The sequence below is a fragment of the Dermochelys coriacea genome, chromosome 17 (genome assembly GCF_009764565.3).
Source record: "Dermochelys coriacea isolate rDerCor1 chromosome 17, rDerCor1.pri.v4, whole genome shotgun sequence".
NCBI lineage: Eukaryota > Metazoa > Chordata > Testudines > Dermochelyidae > Dermochelys > Dermochelys coriacea.
In genome coordinates, this window is record NC_050084.1 from 20,266,769 (window position 1) to 20,281,675 (window position 14,907).

Here is a 14,907-nt window from a genome sequence, read left to right on the forward strand (position 1 = left end):
TGTATTTGCAAAAAAGAAAAGGAGGACTTGTGGCACCTTAGAGACTAACAAATTTATTTGAGCATAAGCTTTCGTGAGCTACTTCCCATATAAAAACCAAATCCCACTTTCTTGGCCCTTTCACCAAAGCCTCTCAAACTGGCATCTTCCACTGCGTGCCCAGAAGACCATCGAATTGGGCTGGGTTGACTCTGGTAGGAGAGCAATTTCCAGAGTCTTCCAGCCTTCGCAGAGAATGCTGTACCAGTCACCCCTTCACATTTATCATGCCAGCTTGAGCCCTCTGCTGAAGCATCGGGGAACAAGGTGATACCTCAGGTATTTCTATTGTGAACCCTGCTAACTGATGGTGACCGTACTCGCTCAATCAGAAGGACTATTGCAATGAATGGGATCTGGGTATCCAATCCCTTAGGCAGCTCTGGGCATCTCACCCTTAGCTCACAATATTGCCAGCTCTCACACTGGCTGATGTTTTTTCTTAAAGCCCCCTGCTCCTGGAGGCATGTGATATTTGTGAGAAATTCAGCTTTCATGTAAAAATAAGTGCAAGTTTCTAGCCTTTCTTGCTGCAGAGAAAAGCTTGAGAATGTGGTTGCAGTGAACTCTAAAAAGCTCAAAATGCAAATAAAAGGAATCTCATGATTTTTAAGCCAATCTCAAGATTTATTTGGGAGGCGTATAGCTTGTTGATTTCTTTTGAATGTTTGTGGTTGGCATTGCTGAGTTTATTTTAACAGATTAGCTGCCAGCAAGGGAATGGAGTGGGCTGGCTTTGTTAGTGGAATCCTGGAGACTGTTTTGGACCAAAGTAGGATGAAATTCAGTGTTCCCAATAAAGGCACAAAGTGGGTTATTTTCCAGGGGTGGGGAAAAGTTTCCCTCTGATCTGATTGTCACAGGCACCTGTCAGAAGCTTTTCATCCGTAGCTGTCGAAACCAGCTTTGATTGTTCAAATTGCAACTGGCACAACAACAGATCATGCAGATTTCCCAGGGTTTTTTTTTCACCCCGGCCACCAACTGCTCAGCTGCCTCTTCCCTGTACTAAAACCCAGTCCCTGCAATGAAGAGCTGGTTTAACTGTGCAAGCATTTTGGGCTACAGTGTGTATGAAGGGCATTATACTAAATAAGGGCCTGCTCCTGCCTTGGGATGTGATCCTTCACTGAGGATTAAAGGGCCTCACCTCACAGGAGCAGGCCCTCGATTAGCAAGGATTTCTTCCAGCATTGTGATTCATTAATTTCGTTTTCCTCCAGAGCTGAAATAAGGAGCACAGAGGATTAACTCGTGGCCGTCCATAGCGGCAGTGCATGGGTGATGCCAGTTCTGTTTGGGGATGAGCTGGTGAGACACAATATTGACCACTTCCTAGCCCACACCAGCTCTGGCTAAGGAGTCACTCCTCCCCCATCGCTGAAGAGACAAAGGGGCATCTGCCCCTGTTTGTTTTTCTTCGTGTTGTAACATGCCAGTGGTGTGTTTTGTTTGCTGCCTACTGACACCCAGGTATGTTGGCGGGGGACAGGATATAAAGCGCAGAACAATGCGGAAGGTGTCGCAATACGTGCGGAGGGCAGGATGGGCCAAGTTCACTCCTGCTCCAACTCCACAGAGCTCAAACAACTTATCCCGCAAAGGGATCTGGCTCCCCTAGCCTAACCTCCACCAGCTCCCAGTGGCCGTGGGGGAGATAGATAGGGGGAAAGAACAGAACAATCACAGGTCTATGAAAGGGCTGGGAAGGAATTTCTTCTCAGATAAGAGAGGCTGGGAAGAAAGCCCAAGCATGTTAATCATAAAAGATGGCAGCTCCCCGGACTTCAGGGAAATCAGACGTGGAATTGCTAACGAAAGGGCATGTTCTTGGAGGCGGCATGTATTTGCCTCATTTGATGAAGGACAAATAAGATCTCACGCAGTGTTAGAATTAGGCCAAGGCTGAGCTACAGACACTCCCCAATTCCATCCAAGGACTGCAGAGCACCTGATACAGCTTAGTGACTGAATCCTACAAGGCCCCCCAATCCCAGGAGGGAGGTGGGTATTGCTAGGCGCATTCTAGAAAAGGGGAAATGGGGCGCCCAAAGGTAAGGTGACCTGACCAAGGCCACACAGCAAGTCTGTGGCAGAACCGGGAGTAGAACCAAAACCCAAGCCCCTGCGCTAACTACTAAACAATGTGTCCTCTTCTCCGGTCATTGGAGGTTCTTAGCATGGCAGGAGGCAAGATTTTGATAGTAAAGGGTGCTGATTCCAGCCCTGATTGGAGGTGAGCCTGCCCCTAGCTGTATGTTTCAGGGGTTCTGGTAATAATTTATTTGTATTATCATAGCACTTAGGAGCCTCCATCATGGACCACAACCCCATTGTGTGAGGCGCTGTACAAACGCAAGGCACTGCCAGACTCTTAACCGCTTCTATAAGGGCTGATGCTTGGATGGGGGTCGTTTGTGAAGGGGTTTTTCCCTAGCACTAGATCTGTGATTGTATCTATGATCTTGCAGTCAGGCTGTGCCATTCACCTCCATGCAGGTCCCACAGTCTAGCGAGAAACGTGCTTATCCTTTTTCATAGATGGGCTCCAATTGTGTTAATGAAGGAGGCACAATGAACAGAGCTCACTGTTCCTCACCTATCACTTGCTTTTACAGCAAGGACCCATTCCTTGTCAGGGAGCGCTGTTAGGATGTTGTGATTAGAGCAAGATGGTGCTAGGTGAACATCGAGGCTCAAGGCAGAATGGGATCTTGCTAACTGCAGAGCTAAAAGGCTGCTGAGCTATATAAGATCTTTTCTACAGAGCATGTTCTTCCACTATAACTAAAGCAGAATAACCACAGCCAAAGGGTGCCTCCACGTGCTTTGTTTATGCTGGTTTAAGGCACTTCCCTGTGAATCAGGCATCCACAAAGCACTGTGCTTTTTCCAGATAACCATAAGAATGGCCACACTGGGTCAGACCAAAGGTCCATCTAGCCCAGTGTCCTGTCTTCCGACAGTGGCCAATGCCAGGTGCCCCAGAGGGAATGAACGGAACAGGGCATCATCAAGTAATCCATCCCCGGTCACCCATTCCCAGCTTCTGGCAAAAAGAGGCTAGGGATATCATCCCTGCCCATCCTGGCTAAAAGCCATTGATGGACCTATCCTCCATGAACTTATCTAGCTCTTTTTTTGAATGCTGTTATGGTCTTGGCCTTCACAACATCCTTTGGCAAAGAGTTCCACAGGTTGACTGTGAGTTGTGTGAAGAAAGACTTCCTTTTGTTTGTTTTAAACCTGCTGCCTGTTAATTTCATTTGATGACCCCTAGTTCTTGTGCTATGAGAAGGAGTAAATAACATGTCCTTGTTTACTTTCTCCACACCAGTCATGATTTTATAGACCTCAACCATATCCCCCCTTAGTCACCTCTTTTCCAAGCTGAAAGGTCCCAGTCTTATCAATCTCTCCTCATACGGAAGCCGTTCCATCCCCCTCATCATTTTTGTTGCCCTTTTCTGAACCTCTTCCAATTCCAATACATCTTTTTTGAGATGGGGTGACCACATCTGCACACAATATTCAAGGTGTGGGCCTACCATGGATTTATATAGAGGCAATAGGATATTTTCTGTCTTATTATCTATCCCTTTCTTAATGATTCCCAACAGTCTGTTGGCTTTTTTGACGGCCGCTGCACATTGAGTGGATGTTTTAAGAGAACTATCCACAATGACTCCCAGATCTCTTTCTTGAGCGGTAACAGCTAATTTAGACCCCATCATTTTATATGTATAGTTGGGATTATGTTTTCCAATGTGCATTACTTTGCATTTGTCAATATTGAATTTCATCTGCCATTTTGTTGCCCAGTCACCCAGTCTTGTGAGATCTTTTTGTAGCTCTTTGCGGTCTGCCTTGGACTTAACTATCTTGAGTAGTTTTGTATCATCTGCAAATTTTGCCACCTCACTGTTTACCCTCTTTTCCAGATCATTTATGAATATGTTGAATAGGACTGGTCCCAGTACAGACCAGACTGCTTTCTGGGAAGGCATCCCATGGTGCAGTGTTCTGCAGTCAGGCTCGTGCATTCTGGGATTGTTCTCATGGCAGCACACTGTCTGCAGCTATGTACATCCTTACTTGTAAAATCATCTCAAGAACAAACATTGTGGAATTTCCAAAACAGTTGCTGAGGAATGAAGGGATTTCTGAGCTTCAGTGGGGAGTAGGGAGGGGTCTAATTCAGAGCATGTGGCTCTGATGAAAGCGGGATTTCAGGCCGTTTTCCCCATTTTTCCACTCTGTGTCACTCACAACAACTCCCTGGAGCTTAAAATGGAAATCTCTTCCCGAGCTGAAATAATTTTTTCTCCATTGCATGTAATGATTTGTGATTGTATGGTTATGCAAGAGTGCTGGGCTGCACACACTGGTTTGTTATCCTAGGGTTGCTCAGAAGCGCTGAGCTACATGCGGACTGGTTTGTTATTCTTGGAGTGCAGGGCAGCACATGCTGGTTTGTTATTGTAGGGCTACGCAAAAGCAGTGGGCTCCATGCACTGGTTTGTTATTGCAGGGCTGCTCAGGAGCGCTGGGCTACATGCACTGGTTTGTTATCGTAGGGTTGATCCTGAGCAATAGGTGAATCACATGAGCTGGATCAAAGTGGGGAAGCAGAAATGGAAGGAGGAGGATTCTCCAATGAAATCCAAGAAGTAGCAGGGAAAATAAAAGGAACTGCTTCCCCTACCTCCCTTTTGGGATAGGACAGAAGAAATATACACAGGGCACCTGTTAATTAGCATTGCCCCAGTTGTCTATGCTGAGGTCCTCCCAACTTAACTTCTTGGGCTGGGTGGAGCTCATACTTCATGCAATATGGCAAGCTCCAAGCCACCAGGCAGTCCTGTCTCAGAGCCTATTTTACAATGGATCTTTTCTCCTCCGTGACCTTGCTTCTCCGAGTATGTCAGGCATGCAGCATTCCTGAGCCTGCGGGAATATTTGAGATTTTTCGGCCACTCGGACCTCCTTCCCCAACGTGGTGTTGACTAGCAGAGTACAATTCTGTGTCAAGTCACAAACTCCTTGCACACTCGTTCTTGGGGGTGGGGGCGGGTTTACACTGATGCAGCCAAAACATGTGAAGCTAAATCTATGGCCCATAAAATGTCCATTATGTGTGTGGAGGTTTTGAGCAAATGATCCAAACTAGACACTGTAATCCTGCAAGCTTTGTTACAAGGCAGGAGAGCAGGAGTCTGGGGAACTATTCATGTTCTCGTTATGCCAGCGTTCACAATTAATGGTGTTCTTCTTAAACCCTCAGCTCCTGGAGCCAGGTCTTTAGAGAAGAAAGTCAGAAGAAATGAAAAGAAATTATGTTTCTAGTCCTTGTGATTGCAGAGAAAATCTTAAAGACATGAAGCAAGTGCATCCTAGAGAGGTTCAAACACCAGAAGGCAAACAAAAAGAACCCAATATTTATTATTAAAAAAAATCTCATGATTTTCATGCCAATCTCATTAATTCTTTTGGACCTGATCCATTATTTTTTATATGCTTGGGTTTGGCTGTACTGCATTCCCACCGAGCCCAGATTGCAAAACCAGTATTTGATTCTCAGCCTAGTACTAACGTGTCTTCAGATTAAGTCCCTAACTTAAATGGCTGGCTTCATGCTATCTAGCCATCTGCTGCCAGCTCTGGAGCTCATCTCTCAGCCAGAAACCTAGCTTTGTGGCATCCAAGCACCTAATAACTACACCTGGAGTTCTTCCAGCAAATAGATGAGCTTCCAGACACCTGCTGTGCTAATATCCCTGGAACTCATCTGCTCACCTGGGACCAGATCCATGGCATCAGGATACCTACAGCCAGGCAGGGTGATTCTATTCCAACCAGGGAGCTGAAGGCATTTCAGCCTGCTAGGCAACTAGAAAAATATACGAGCAAATATAAAAGGTCGGAAGTTGCCTGTTTATAAATCTCTTTCCTGCCCTTCTAGCACGGGTTGCGGTTGTGTGGGAACAAAGAGATATGATGAGCACCTCACAGCTCTTTCAGTGTTGCAAGACCCAAGACCATTGAAACAAGCAGGGCTTGAAAAATCCACCCCATCCAAGGCAAAAAATTCCTTGGGGGGTGCGGTGATCTTTGGAACATTAAGTTTCTAGCTGGAAGCAGAACCCCATTGAAGGCAGTGAAACAGTCCTGAATCAGGTCAATTCATGCTGCCACCACTGCCGAGGACTGGGGAGAGGGGGAGCTGGAAATGGCTGGTAGAGGAGCACAGACCCACTAGCACCTGTGCGGCAGACAGGAGGTTCTGGAGGGCGATTGGTGGAAAAGCCAGAGTACACTCCTCCTTCCTTCCGCCGGTCAGTGGGATTGGAAGGGTGGCTTCAGATTAATGAGCACTTCATTGACTGCGCTTTGGGAGCGTCCCCCTGAGATCAGAGAGCCACTCGCTTAGGAGGAATGTCCCCAAGCATGAGTGAAGACAGCGTTTGGTGATGGCACAGGATAGAGGAGAAAAGGAAGTAGAGTAGCTGTGAATCGGGCACTATCTGCCATAGGAGACAGCCTGACGAGAACTGGGGAGAGGAGGAGCTGGAAATGGCTGGTAGATGAAGCAGGCGCCATCTGCCATAGGAGACAGCCTGGTCCCATCAGACCAATGCATGTGGCTGGTCCAGAGACAAGCACTTACAGTAGCATTTTGTCTTCTGTGGTTGAGAATTGTCTATTTAGCTGTGAGATCTACAATAACCAGAGCTTGCCATTCTCCCGACAGGGACAATGGGTCCATCTACACCAGTAAATATATAAATCCCAGGGCTGCAACATGATTATAATGCAGCTTGGTCCTGTGCCCATAAGGAGATCATGGCACTATCATGTTTTAACACACAACCCCAGCAAGGTCCGTACGCTAGAGTTAAGTAGTTTTCTCTCCATGCATCTGAAGGAGTGGTTTTTTTACCCATGAAAGCTTATGCCCAAATAAATCTGTTAGTCTTTAAGATGCCACCAGACTCCTTGTTGTTCTAGAGTTAGGCCTCTAATTTACAGCCTATCCACACAGCTGCTGGACCTGGAAATATTTCAATTGACCCAAACTGATTTCCGCCCCCAAGATTTTAAGGTCATAAAAATTTTGAAGATTTTTGACTTTTGTCTCCATGCAGGATGGGAAAAAATGTTCAAATCTCAAATTTTTTTGCAGGATGAGAAAACTATTCTGGGGTCCCTGGTTCAATACCTGAGCACCTGGCGAAATAGCATCTGTCACAACAAGCACAAGGGTTATGCATCACCCTATTTTGCAGGCTTGACTGGGATTTAAGGGGTGTGAAGGCCTTCTACACCGGTGAATTTCAGCCTCCCTGACCAGCTGATGAATGGCTCTGATGAACCGTAGAAGATCAGGGTTGGAAGGGACCTCAGGAGGTCATCAAAGCAGGACCAATCCCCAATTTTTGCCCCAGATTCCTAAGTGGCCCCCTCAAGGAGTGAACTCAGAACCCTGGATTTAGCAGGCCAATGCTCAAACCACTGAGCTATCCCTCCCCACTCTGCTCTCCAAGTCAGGGTGTCTCTATGCTTAGGATTTTCTGAAATCGTCCCCCAATGATCTGGCAGCAGTGCGGTGCTACCTGTGTTATCAACGGTGGCTGAGCTATTCCACGCCAGCCATTGGTATCAGCTAAGTCTGGTACACCAGCAGCCAACCCAGGCTAGTGCTCCATCACTGCTAGCACTGGGACAGGTTGCATCAGCGCTAGACTAAAGGTGGGAGAATTTCAGAAGCTCCCCAGTATACATGTGACCCATGCTGATGACCAGTCAGTGGAAACGGGACTGATGGGGGGAATTATCAGTGAGTGGAGGTTGAAGGGGTGCCAGTCACAGAAAACCCTAGGGCTAGATCCAAAGTCCAGTGCAGCCAATGGAAACACGCTTGTTTGGATCCAAAGCCTTCTCCACTCCCAGCACTGACTGTGCAGCATGTATGTATCTCCGTCCACTGTCAAATGCCTTCCTCCACCAACAGACTCTACCCTAGCCTCTTGCTCCTCGTTACTCTTAGTTACAGCCCTTTTTATCTCCCTGAATAATCCCTCGGCATCCTTGGGATTTTTTTTTACCTGCTTCACATCCAGGGACTGTCTCTGTCTCTGGTTGGAAAGTGCCTGTCACATTTTTGGGTCGCTAATGTACTCTGTATAATACCCTTATTATTATATGTAGCATTCAGATGCCAGCGGGGAAGAGGAGGAGGTGGAGGTATTGGTCTGAGGTGTATAAGAAACCCTCTGCATTGCTTTTCTCTTCCGTGGGGTGGGGCTGGCAAGGGAGAGCTGGTTGGAAAATGTTTGGGCTTGCTGGGAGGGTTTTTGGGTGGAAATTTTTGACTTCTGGTCAAAAAAACCCAAAAGCCCCAAACTGAAAAAGTCTCAATTTTTGGCAACCAAACCTCACCAAATTTTGGCTGAAAATGCTGCCAACCAAACTGTTTCTTTTCTTTTCTTTTTTCTTTTGGCCAAAGCCTGTTGAAATTCAAAAAAAAAAATTTGTTGTTTGGTCCCAAATGTTCAGATTTTTGCATTTGCAGTGACACACCGAATTGGTTTGAGTAAAAACAGATGCTTTCTGCAGACATTTTTGTTTAATGGAAACCCCCCATTTTCCATCGAGAAAAAGTTCCAATGGCTAATTTTCAACCAGTCCTACGGGAAAGGCTCTTGTGTGCTGCGGAAGATCACTGAGTGCACGGGCCGGTAGATACGTCGTCAGGCAGGCAGCCCCTCACCTTCTTTTAGGAGCAAGAATGTGGGTGCAAGTGCAGTCTCTGCCTGTCTGCGGTGTCAGGTGATTTATGGGGGAATAAAGGAGAATTATTACAGTTGCCACTTCATTTTCTCTCCATTTCTTCATCTTCTGTTCCCCCTGGAGTGACAGCCAGGTTGATGGAATCTGGAATAAGGGACGATCGCACGTTATGATTGGAGGGGGTGGGGGGGTTGACAGCCTGAATGATGAGTGCTATAACTCTCAATCTCCTCTCCGTGTTTAATTGTCAGTGGTCTAACGACCTCTCTTTCCCCATCTCCTTTTGCTGCTGCTCTAGACACTGCTCCCTGCCGCAGGGCAGGTGCCAACCCCCAGCCAGCTGCACCAGTTTGGGAATCTACTGTGGCCCTAACCCTAACCCTGTGCAGTGCTGGCATCAGCGGTGTGTCCTCAGTGCTGATGTTACGCCACACGCAGGCTGAGCTTCCAGCCAGCATTGGAGCTGGAGAGGTGGCTAGGAAGGGCGTTACCGTTTGAGGGATGCCATGATTTTGGGAAGAGCTCTGCCATGAGAGAAAGCCAGCTGGCTGGAAGAGCCCAGGGCTCTGGGAGCAGTGTGGGCTGCAGGAAGAGACGGGCAGGTACGGAGGCAAGGAGACCCCAGAGAAGAGTGTGCAATTTATGCTGAGTTTCTCAGACGCTGCACGTGGAGGCCGGCTTGGGGTTCCACTCCTTAGCAAGAGGAAGGGGAGAATGGGGGCAAAGGGATGGGAAGTGACTGATGTAGGGAAGGGGGAGGGCAAGAGAGGGGGATCTACTTTGAGATGGGGGTAAAGGGGAAGCACAAGGATCCTCTGCCTAAGGCCCTGACATACCTAGGGCTAGCCCGGTGCCATGCCTGTAGCACAAGAGACAGGTTGGAGCCCATGCACCTGGTATGCCTAGCAGTGCTTCACGGCTGTCAAATCCCAGCCTATCAGCTCTTTGTTCAACCCACCTGCGCTCAGAATGGGGCTGATGAGGCCTGAACGCCTGCCCTCTGGCTCCTCCTTGCCATGGCCCAGGATGCAGTGCTCTATGAAACTCGGGTTGTAGTGCAGCGCCTCACATTTCCTGCAGAACAGGATCTCGCACTCGGAGCATGTGTTGCCTGGGGGCCTCTTCTTGTCCAGCAGGCAACAGATGGGCTCCTGCTGAGATGTCTTCCTAGATGGGAAAAGGGAGATGAGAGGAAGTCCTCATGGCTTCTGCTGTGTGGCTAGTCTCTCTCCCCAGCCCTGCAGGATGACACTGATTATAGCAACAGGTGTGGCAAGTTTAAGAGACGTCCATTTCAAGGTGATGAAATGAAACGTTTTTAAATGGCTGGCTAGTTTTCAGATGACTAATAACATTCATTATGCAAGCTAAGAAAATAAAACGTTAAACCTCCCTCAGGGGTGATAGCTGCTGACCTGCAAGACAAAGGAAGAAATGTTGCCTTTGGACAGCATGGTACAATTGATCAGACAATCACTTTCCTTGAAGCATCCGGTAATGGATACTTGGGGACAGGGCACTGGATTAGGTGGAGACAGATCAAGGGTCTAATCAATCCAGGAGGAAACCAGAGCTATCTAGGACAGGGGTCTGGCAAGTCTCACGTTCCTAGGTTAGGTTTCTGAACCCACATTTTGACCTGCTTGCTAAATTCTTACCCTCTGATCCAACTTCCTGCTCTGATGTTAAGACACGGATGCCTTCAGAACAAACCTCACCAGCTTTTTTAGGAAGCAAGGGAGAGCCGTGAACTGCCCAACAGCTAACCCTGTCTGCTGATGAAGGAATGCCATTGATATGCTGGGAAGGAAATCCTCCCCTACCTTCCTCCTCAAGAAGAATAGTGGCCTGAAGGGGCAGAGGAGTAAAGTGGGAGACAAACTAGGGGACTGGATGTGGTACATAGATTCAAAGGCCAGAAGGGGCCATTGTGATCATCAAGTCTGCCCTTCTGTATGACACAGGCCAGAGAACTGCCCCTAAATAATTCCTAGAGCAGAGCTTTTAGAAAACCAGCCCATCTCGATTTAAAATTTGTCAGTGATGGAGAATCCACCAAGAGGACCCTTGTTAAATTGTTCCAGTGGTTAATTACCCTCACTGTTATTGCCAGTCTGAATTTGTCTAGCTTCAACTTCCAGCCATGTTAGACCTTTCTCTGCTAGATTGAAGAGCCCATTATTAAATATCTGTTCCCCATGTAGCTACTAATAGACCGGAATCAAGTCACCCCTTAACTTTCTCTTTGCTATGGTAAATAGATTGAGCTCTTTGAGTCTATCACTGTAAGGCATGTTTGCTAATCCCTTAATCATTCTCATGGCTCTTCTCTGAACCATCTCCAATTTATCAACATCCTGCCTGAATTGTGAACACCAGAACTGGACACAATATTCCAGCCACGATCGCACCAGTGCCGGTCTGAAATCCAGCTCGGACTTGGCTTTCTGTGCACTGATTCTTTCTGCTGACATTTTGGGAGCTGCGCAGATGGTGATGTGCAGATGGTGCTCTCGTATGGAGACTTTTCTTTTGTTCTTTCTTGATTTGTTGTTTCCTTTAATATAACTAATTTAGGCTGAAAGTATAGTGTTGCTCTTTATATATGTTACACACACAACACTGGCAGGCTTTAGGGATCAGAACTGAAGTAACTGGAGGCTGACTGTTTCATCTCTAGGTCACCATTTTCAATCCAGTCCATGTTAGCAGTGATTGAAAGGCATTACCCATGTGACGGTTGTGATATGGTCTAAATGAAATGAGTTATTGCCAGTGTCAGGCCCACTTGTAGTGGATAGTTGTCCATAACATGAAAACTCTCACTACGGTATTCCAAAGTCACAGTTCGACAACATTTTTCTGCCAAAAAGTTCTTTGTCAAAAAATGCAGATTTGGGATGATTGAAACATTCTATGACTTTGGGTTAAATTTGTCAAATTGTTTCAGTTAACAAAAGAAAAGAAAAAAGGGGAAAAAATTCCTCCCAAATCAAAACATTTTATTTTGACATTTTTGAGTTAGAACAGTTAGATTTTTTTAATGCAAAATGTCTTTTTAAAAACATTTTACTGCAATTTTATATTTAACAAGTTTTTTTAAAAAAGCCCCAGAATGAAGTGAAACTGCTTTTTCGGGTTGCCCTGAAACAAACTGTTTTCCAGTGTTTTGGTTCAGCCACTGAACTGAAAAATTGTTTCTTTGCACAGCTCTAGTTCATCCCTATCATTTTAGAGAACTGGCATTGATAATGATCCGTCTCAGTAGATGGAGTAGGTCATGCAAACAGTCCCTCTGGAGCAGCCTGGCCACAACTGATGGCCCAGTGTGCGGGACACTTCCACTGGTGATGTGCATGAGCTGGGAACAGAGGACTTCAGCCTCCAGGGAATTTAGAAAATAGTGGCAGGTTGGAGTGATCCTCTGGGCTCACTAGAGGACTTGGAGGGACACCTCTCAAGCTGTCATGCCATTGTAGTAACATCTCCCCTACTGTTGGTGTGAGGCGCACCAGCACTGCTGCAGACTCCCCTCTTTTGCCCCAGGTGGGTCGCCCTCTGAAGAGCACGGCCAGCTCCCAGATTCCCAGTGCTGGTACCTGTCTGCCTCCTTGGTCAATCTGGAGAAGATGGAGAATGGCGACAGCCAGCCCCAGAACCAGTTCTCCTCTGCTTTGTTCAGCTCTTGGACCTGCTCTGTGCTGGACGTCTGAGGAGAAAGGGTGATGTAGGAGACTATGTTCTCTTCCTCTGTGTCCTCTTCTACCACTTCCAGCTCTTCGGCCTCCTCCTCTGGCATCTCCTCCTCCTCCTCCTTTTCTTTGCTCCACCAAGACATGGGAAGCTATCGAAATGCTGGGGGAGGGGCAAAAAGCAGCATAAAATGAAGTTGGGGCTAAGGCCCCGGTATGTTTATATCCTCTATGTCCTGCTGCTAGGACCAGTGACCTTGCTGACCAGCCAGGGCCCTTTCTTGCCTGACTCATGTGATGGTCATTCTCTGGGTTGACCATGTGGCTGAAGGCTTCTGGGCACTTACGTGAAACCACGGAACAAAATTGCCTTTTGTCTTATGGCCCTCACCCCATAGCACGAGGGGTGCTTTGGCTGGTGGTTGCTGGATCCAGATGCCTTGGGACTGGGCATTACCAGTGAGAGACCCCCAGCTCTGGACTCAGTTATCTGGTCCCACAGTCTGTTGCCTTCCAAAGCATGTTGAGGGGCTCATCTCGTCTCTCAAGCTGTAACCAGCTGGGGTAGGCCATAGGTAATGGTGGGTGTGGTTTGGGGAGGGGACCTGTTGTGTCTATAAACTTTGAAGTAAAATCCTTGCAATGCACTTTAAGCCATTGAACAAACTAAGGAAGCTACCACGTTGGGGGAATTTGTCATTGGCTGAATGGTCTTTGCATAAAGTTACATGGTATTGCCTAGCACCAGGGAGGATGCAATAAATCACATTAACACATATGTGCGTGCCACCAAAATCCAGCCACGCTCCACCTCGGCCGCTCGAGCCGTGTGGGTCTGGACTTGGTGGGTCTTATCAGGGCTCCGCCCCCCTTGCGAGCGAGTGGCATGCCAATCCCAGGAGCACTGCCTGGAGATGGCCAATCAACGCAGGGAGCAATGAGTGATCAAACCAGGGCTTGGAGTCACCCCCTTTCTTCCAGCAGGGGATGGGAAAGGGGACCACAGGAATTCGCCCTTCTCTCCAAGCACATGGCATTGCCACACTCCCAGAGGGAGCACTGAATGTTGGAATGGTGCAAAATCATTTCTTGCAGCATTTGCCTTGTGTCAATGCAGCTAGAGTGCCAGTAACTATGAGACGCTCCAGACAAAACCCGGTACAGTTCAGTGTTTGAAATCAAACTCCTGCTGGAACCACCGCTGAGCCTGGGGACAGCACAATGGAGCGCCCTGCATACTGCGATCACTGCCAGTGGGCAGGTCCAAGAGGAACGGAGCGTGGGATTGTATGAGGCATTCAGGGGACCAGCCGCAGTGATCCAGGAGGTGCCTTTCAGTCCTGAGTTCCTATGAAATCTATCATGGCTGGAGCTGAGGCAGTCCCTGCTTCTGCTGGGTCTGTCCATCTGATCTCTCTGGCATCAAGCGGCCCATGGAGTCCTTGCTAAGGTAATACACTCCCAGGGGAATATAAAATCTTTTGTCCCAATATTGGGCAGGGTTAGGAGATTAGACAGAGTCTGTTGCTGGGTTTTAAACAAGGTAGAGAAAGACCTGCCTGTCCTCCTTGTCTGGGCCCTTGTCATATTACACCAGGGTGATGGAGGAGGAGAAGGGACCTCGAGAGGTCACCTAGTCTAGCCCCCCATGCTGAGGCCGGATTCAATATCACAAGCCCCCAGCTGCCCACCTGCTCACTCAGCTTTAACATTTTAAATTCCTCCTGACGATTACATTTCAAGGGATTTCAGGAGAAAGCCTCTTAGCCGAGTCTCACCTGCCAAGGCCTCACTGCCACTTGCTGCAAAGCCACTCTCAGCTCCCTAGCCGCCAGCCGCTGGGCCGTGGCTCATTGTGACACCTTGGGGGTTCTCCAGGCAGGTTCTACACACATGCCAGTGGAAGGGAGTGACCTGATGGGTCACCCCAGTGTCATTGGGCATGAGGGCCCAGCTTTGCAGCAGGTCTAACCCTAAGGGCCCCATTTTCTTTTGAAACCAGTGAGAGGGGATTTCAGTGGGAGCAGTAGGCCAAGAATATCTGTCCATCCACTCATGCATACTCCCAGCTCTCTTTGCCCTTGCTGGGGTCCGTTCTACCTCCCATAGCTCCCACTGAAGAACCTCTCCTTGATATAATCTCGAACCACACCCTATAGCAGCCCCCTCACCCCTCCTCTGGATCTGTAACCCCCCCCTTGTAATGTGACCACATCTTTCTTCGGGCCCCAGTCAGGGAAATGTGGTTCGTTTACGGGGAAAGGCCTCATCAGTATATCTGCATCTTCTCCTCGGCTCTTCTCTCTGAACGTTCACTGACACATGAGCTCCACAGGCGGGTGGGGTAGCGCTGACCCCATGTTTTTTTGTTGCTGCCCAGCAGCCA

The 14,907-nt window shown here is 48.0% G+C and overlaps 2 protein-coding genes across 2 annotated transcripts in view; one reads left to right on the top strand and one right to left on the bottom strand.

Annotated features, from left to right (window-relative positions):
• The window catches only part of MMP28 (matrix metallopeptidase 28), a 44,949-nt gene extending 44,297 nt beyond the window's left edge, over positions 1-652 (top strand). Inside the window, 1 exon segment of the mRNA XM_043499449.1 lies at positions 79-652. The gene's annotated coding sequence lies outside the window, so the exon portion shown is untranslated.
• An 8,259-nt stretch (positions 653-8,911) lies between these two features.
• C17H17orf50 (chromosome 17 C17orf50 homolog) lies at positions 8,912-12,667 on the bottom strand. The gene is made up of 3 exons (XM_043499618.1): positions 12,429-12,667; positions 9,788-9,996; positions 8,912-8,973 (listed from the first exon to the last, which is right to left on the bottom strand). The coding sequence occupies exons 1-3, from the start codon at positions 12,665-12,667 to the stop codon at positions 8,912-8,914; spliced, it is 510 nt and encodes a 169-aa protein (XP_043355553.1).
• Between the last annotated feature and the right edge of the window lie 2,240 nt (positions 12,668-14,907).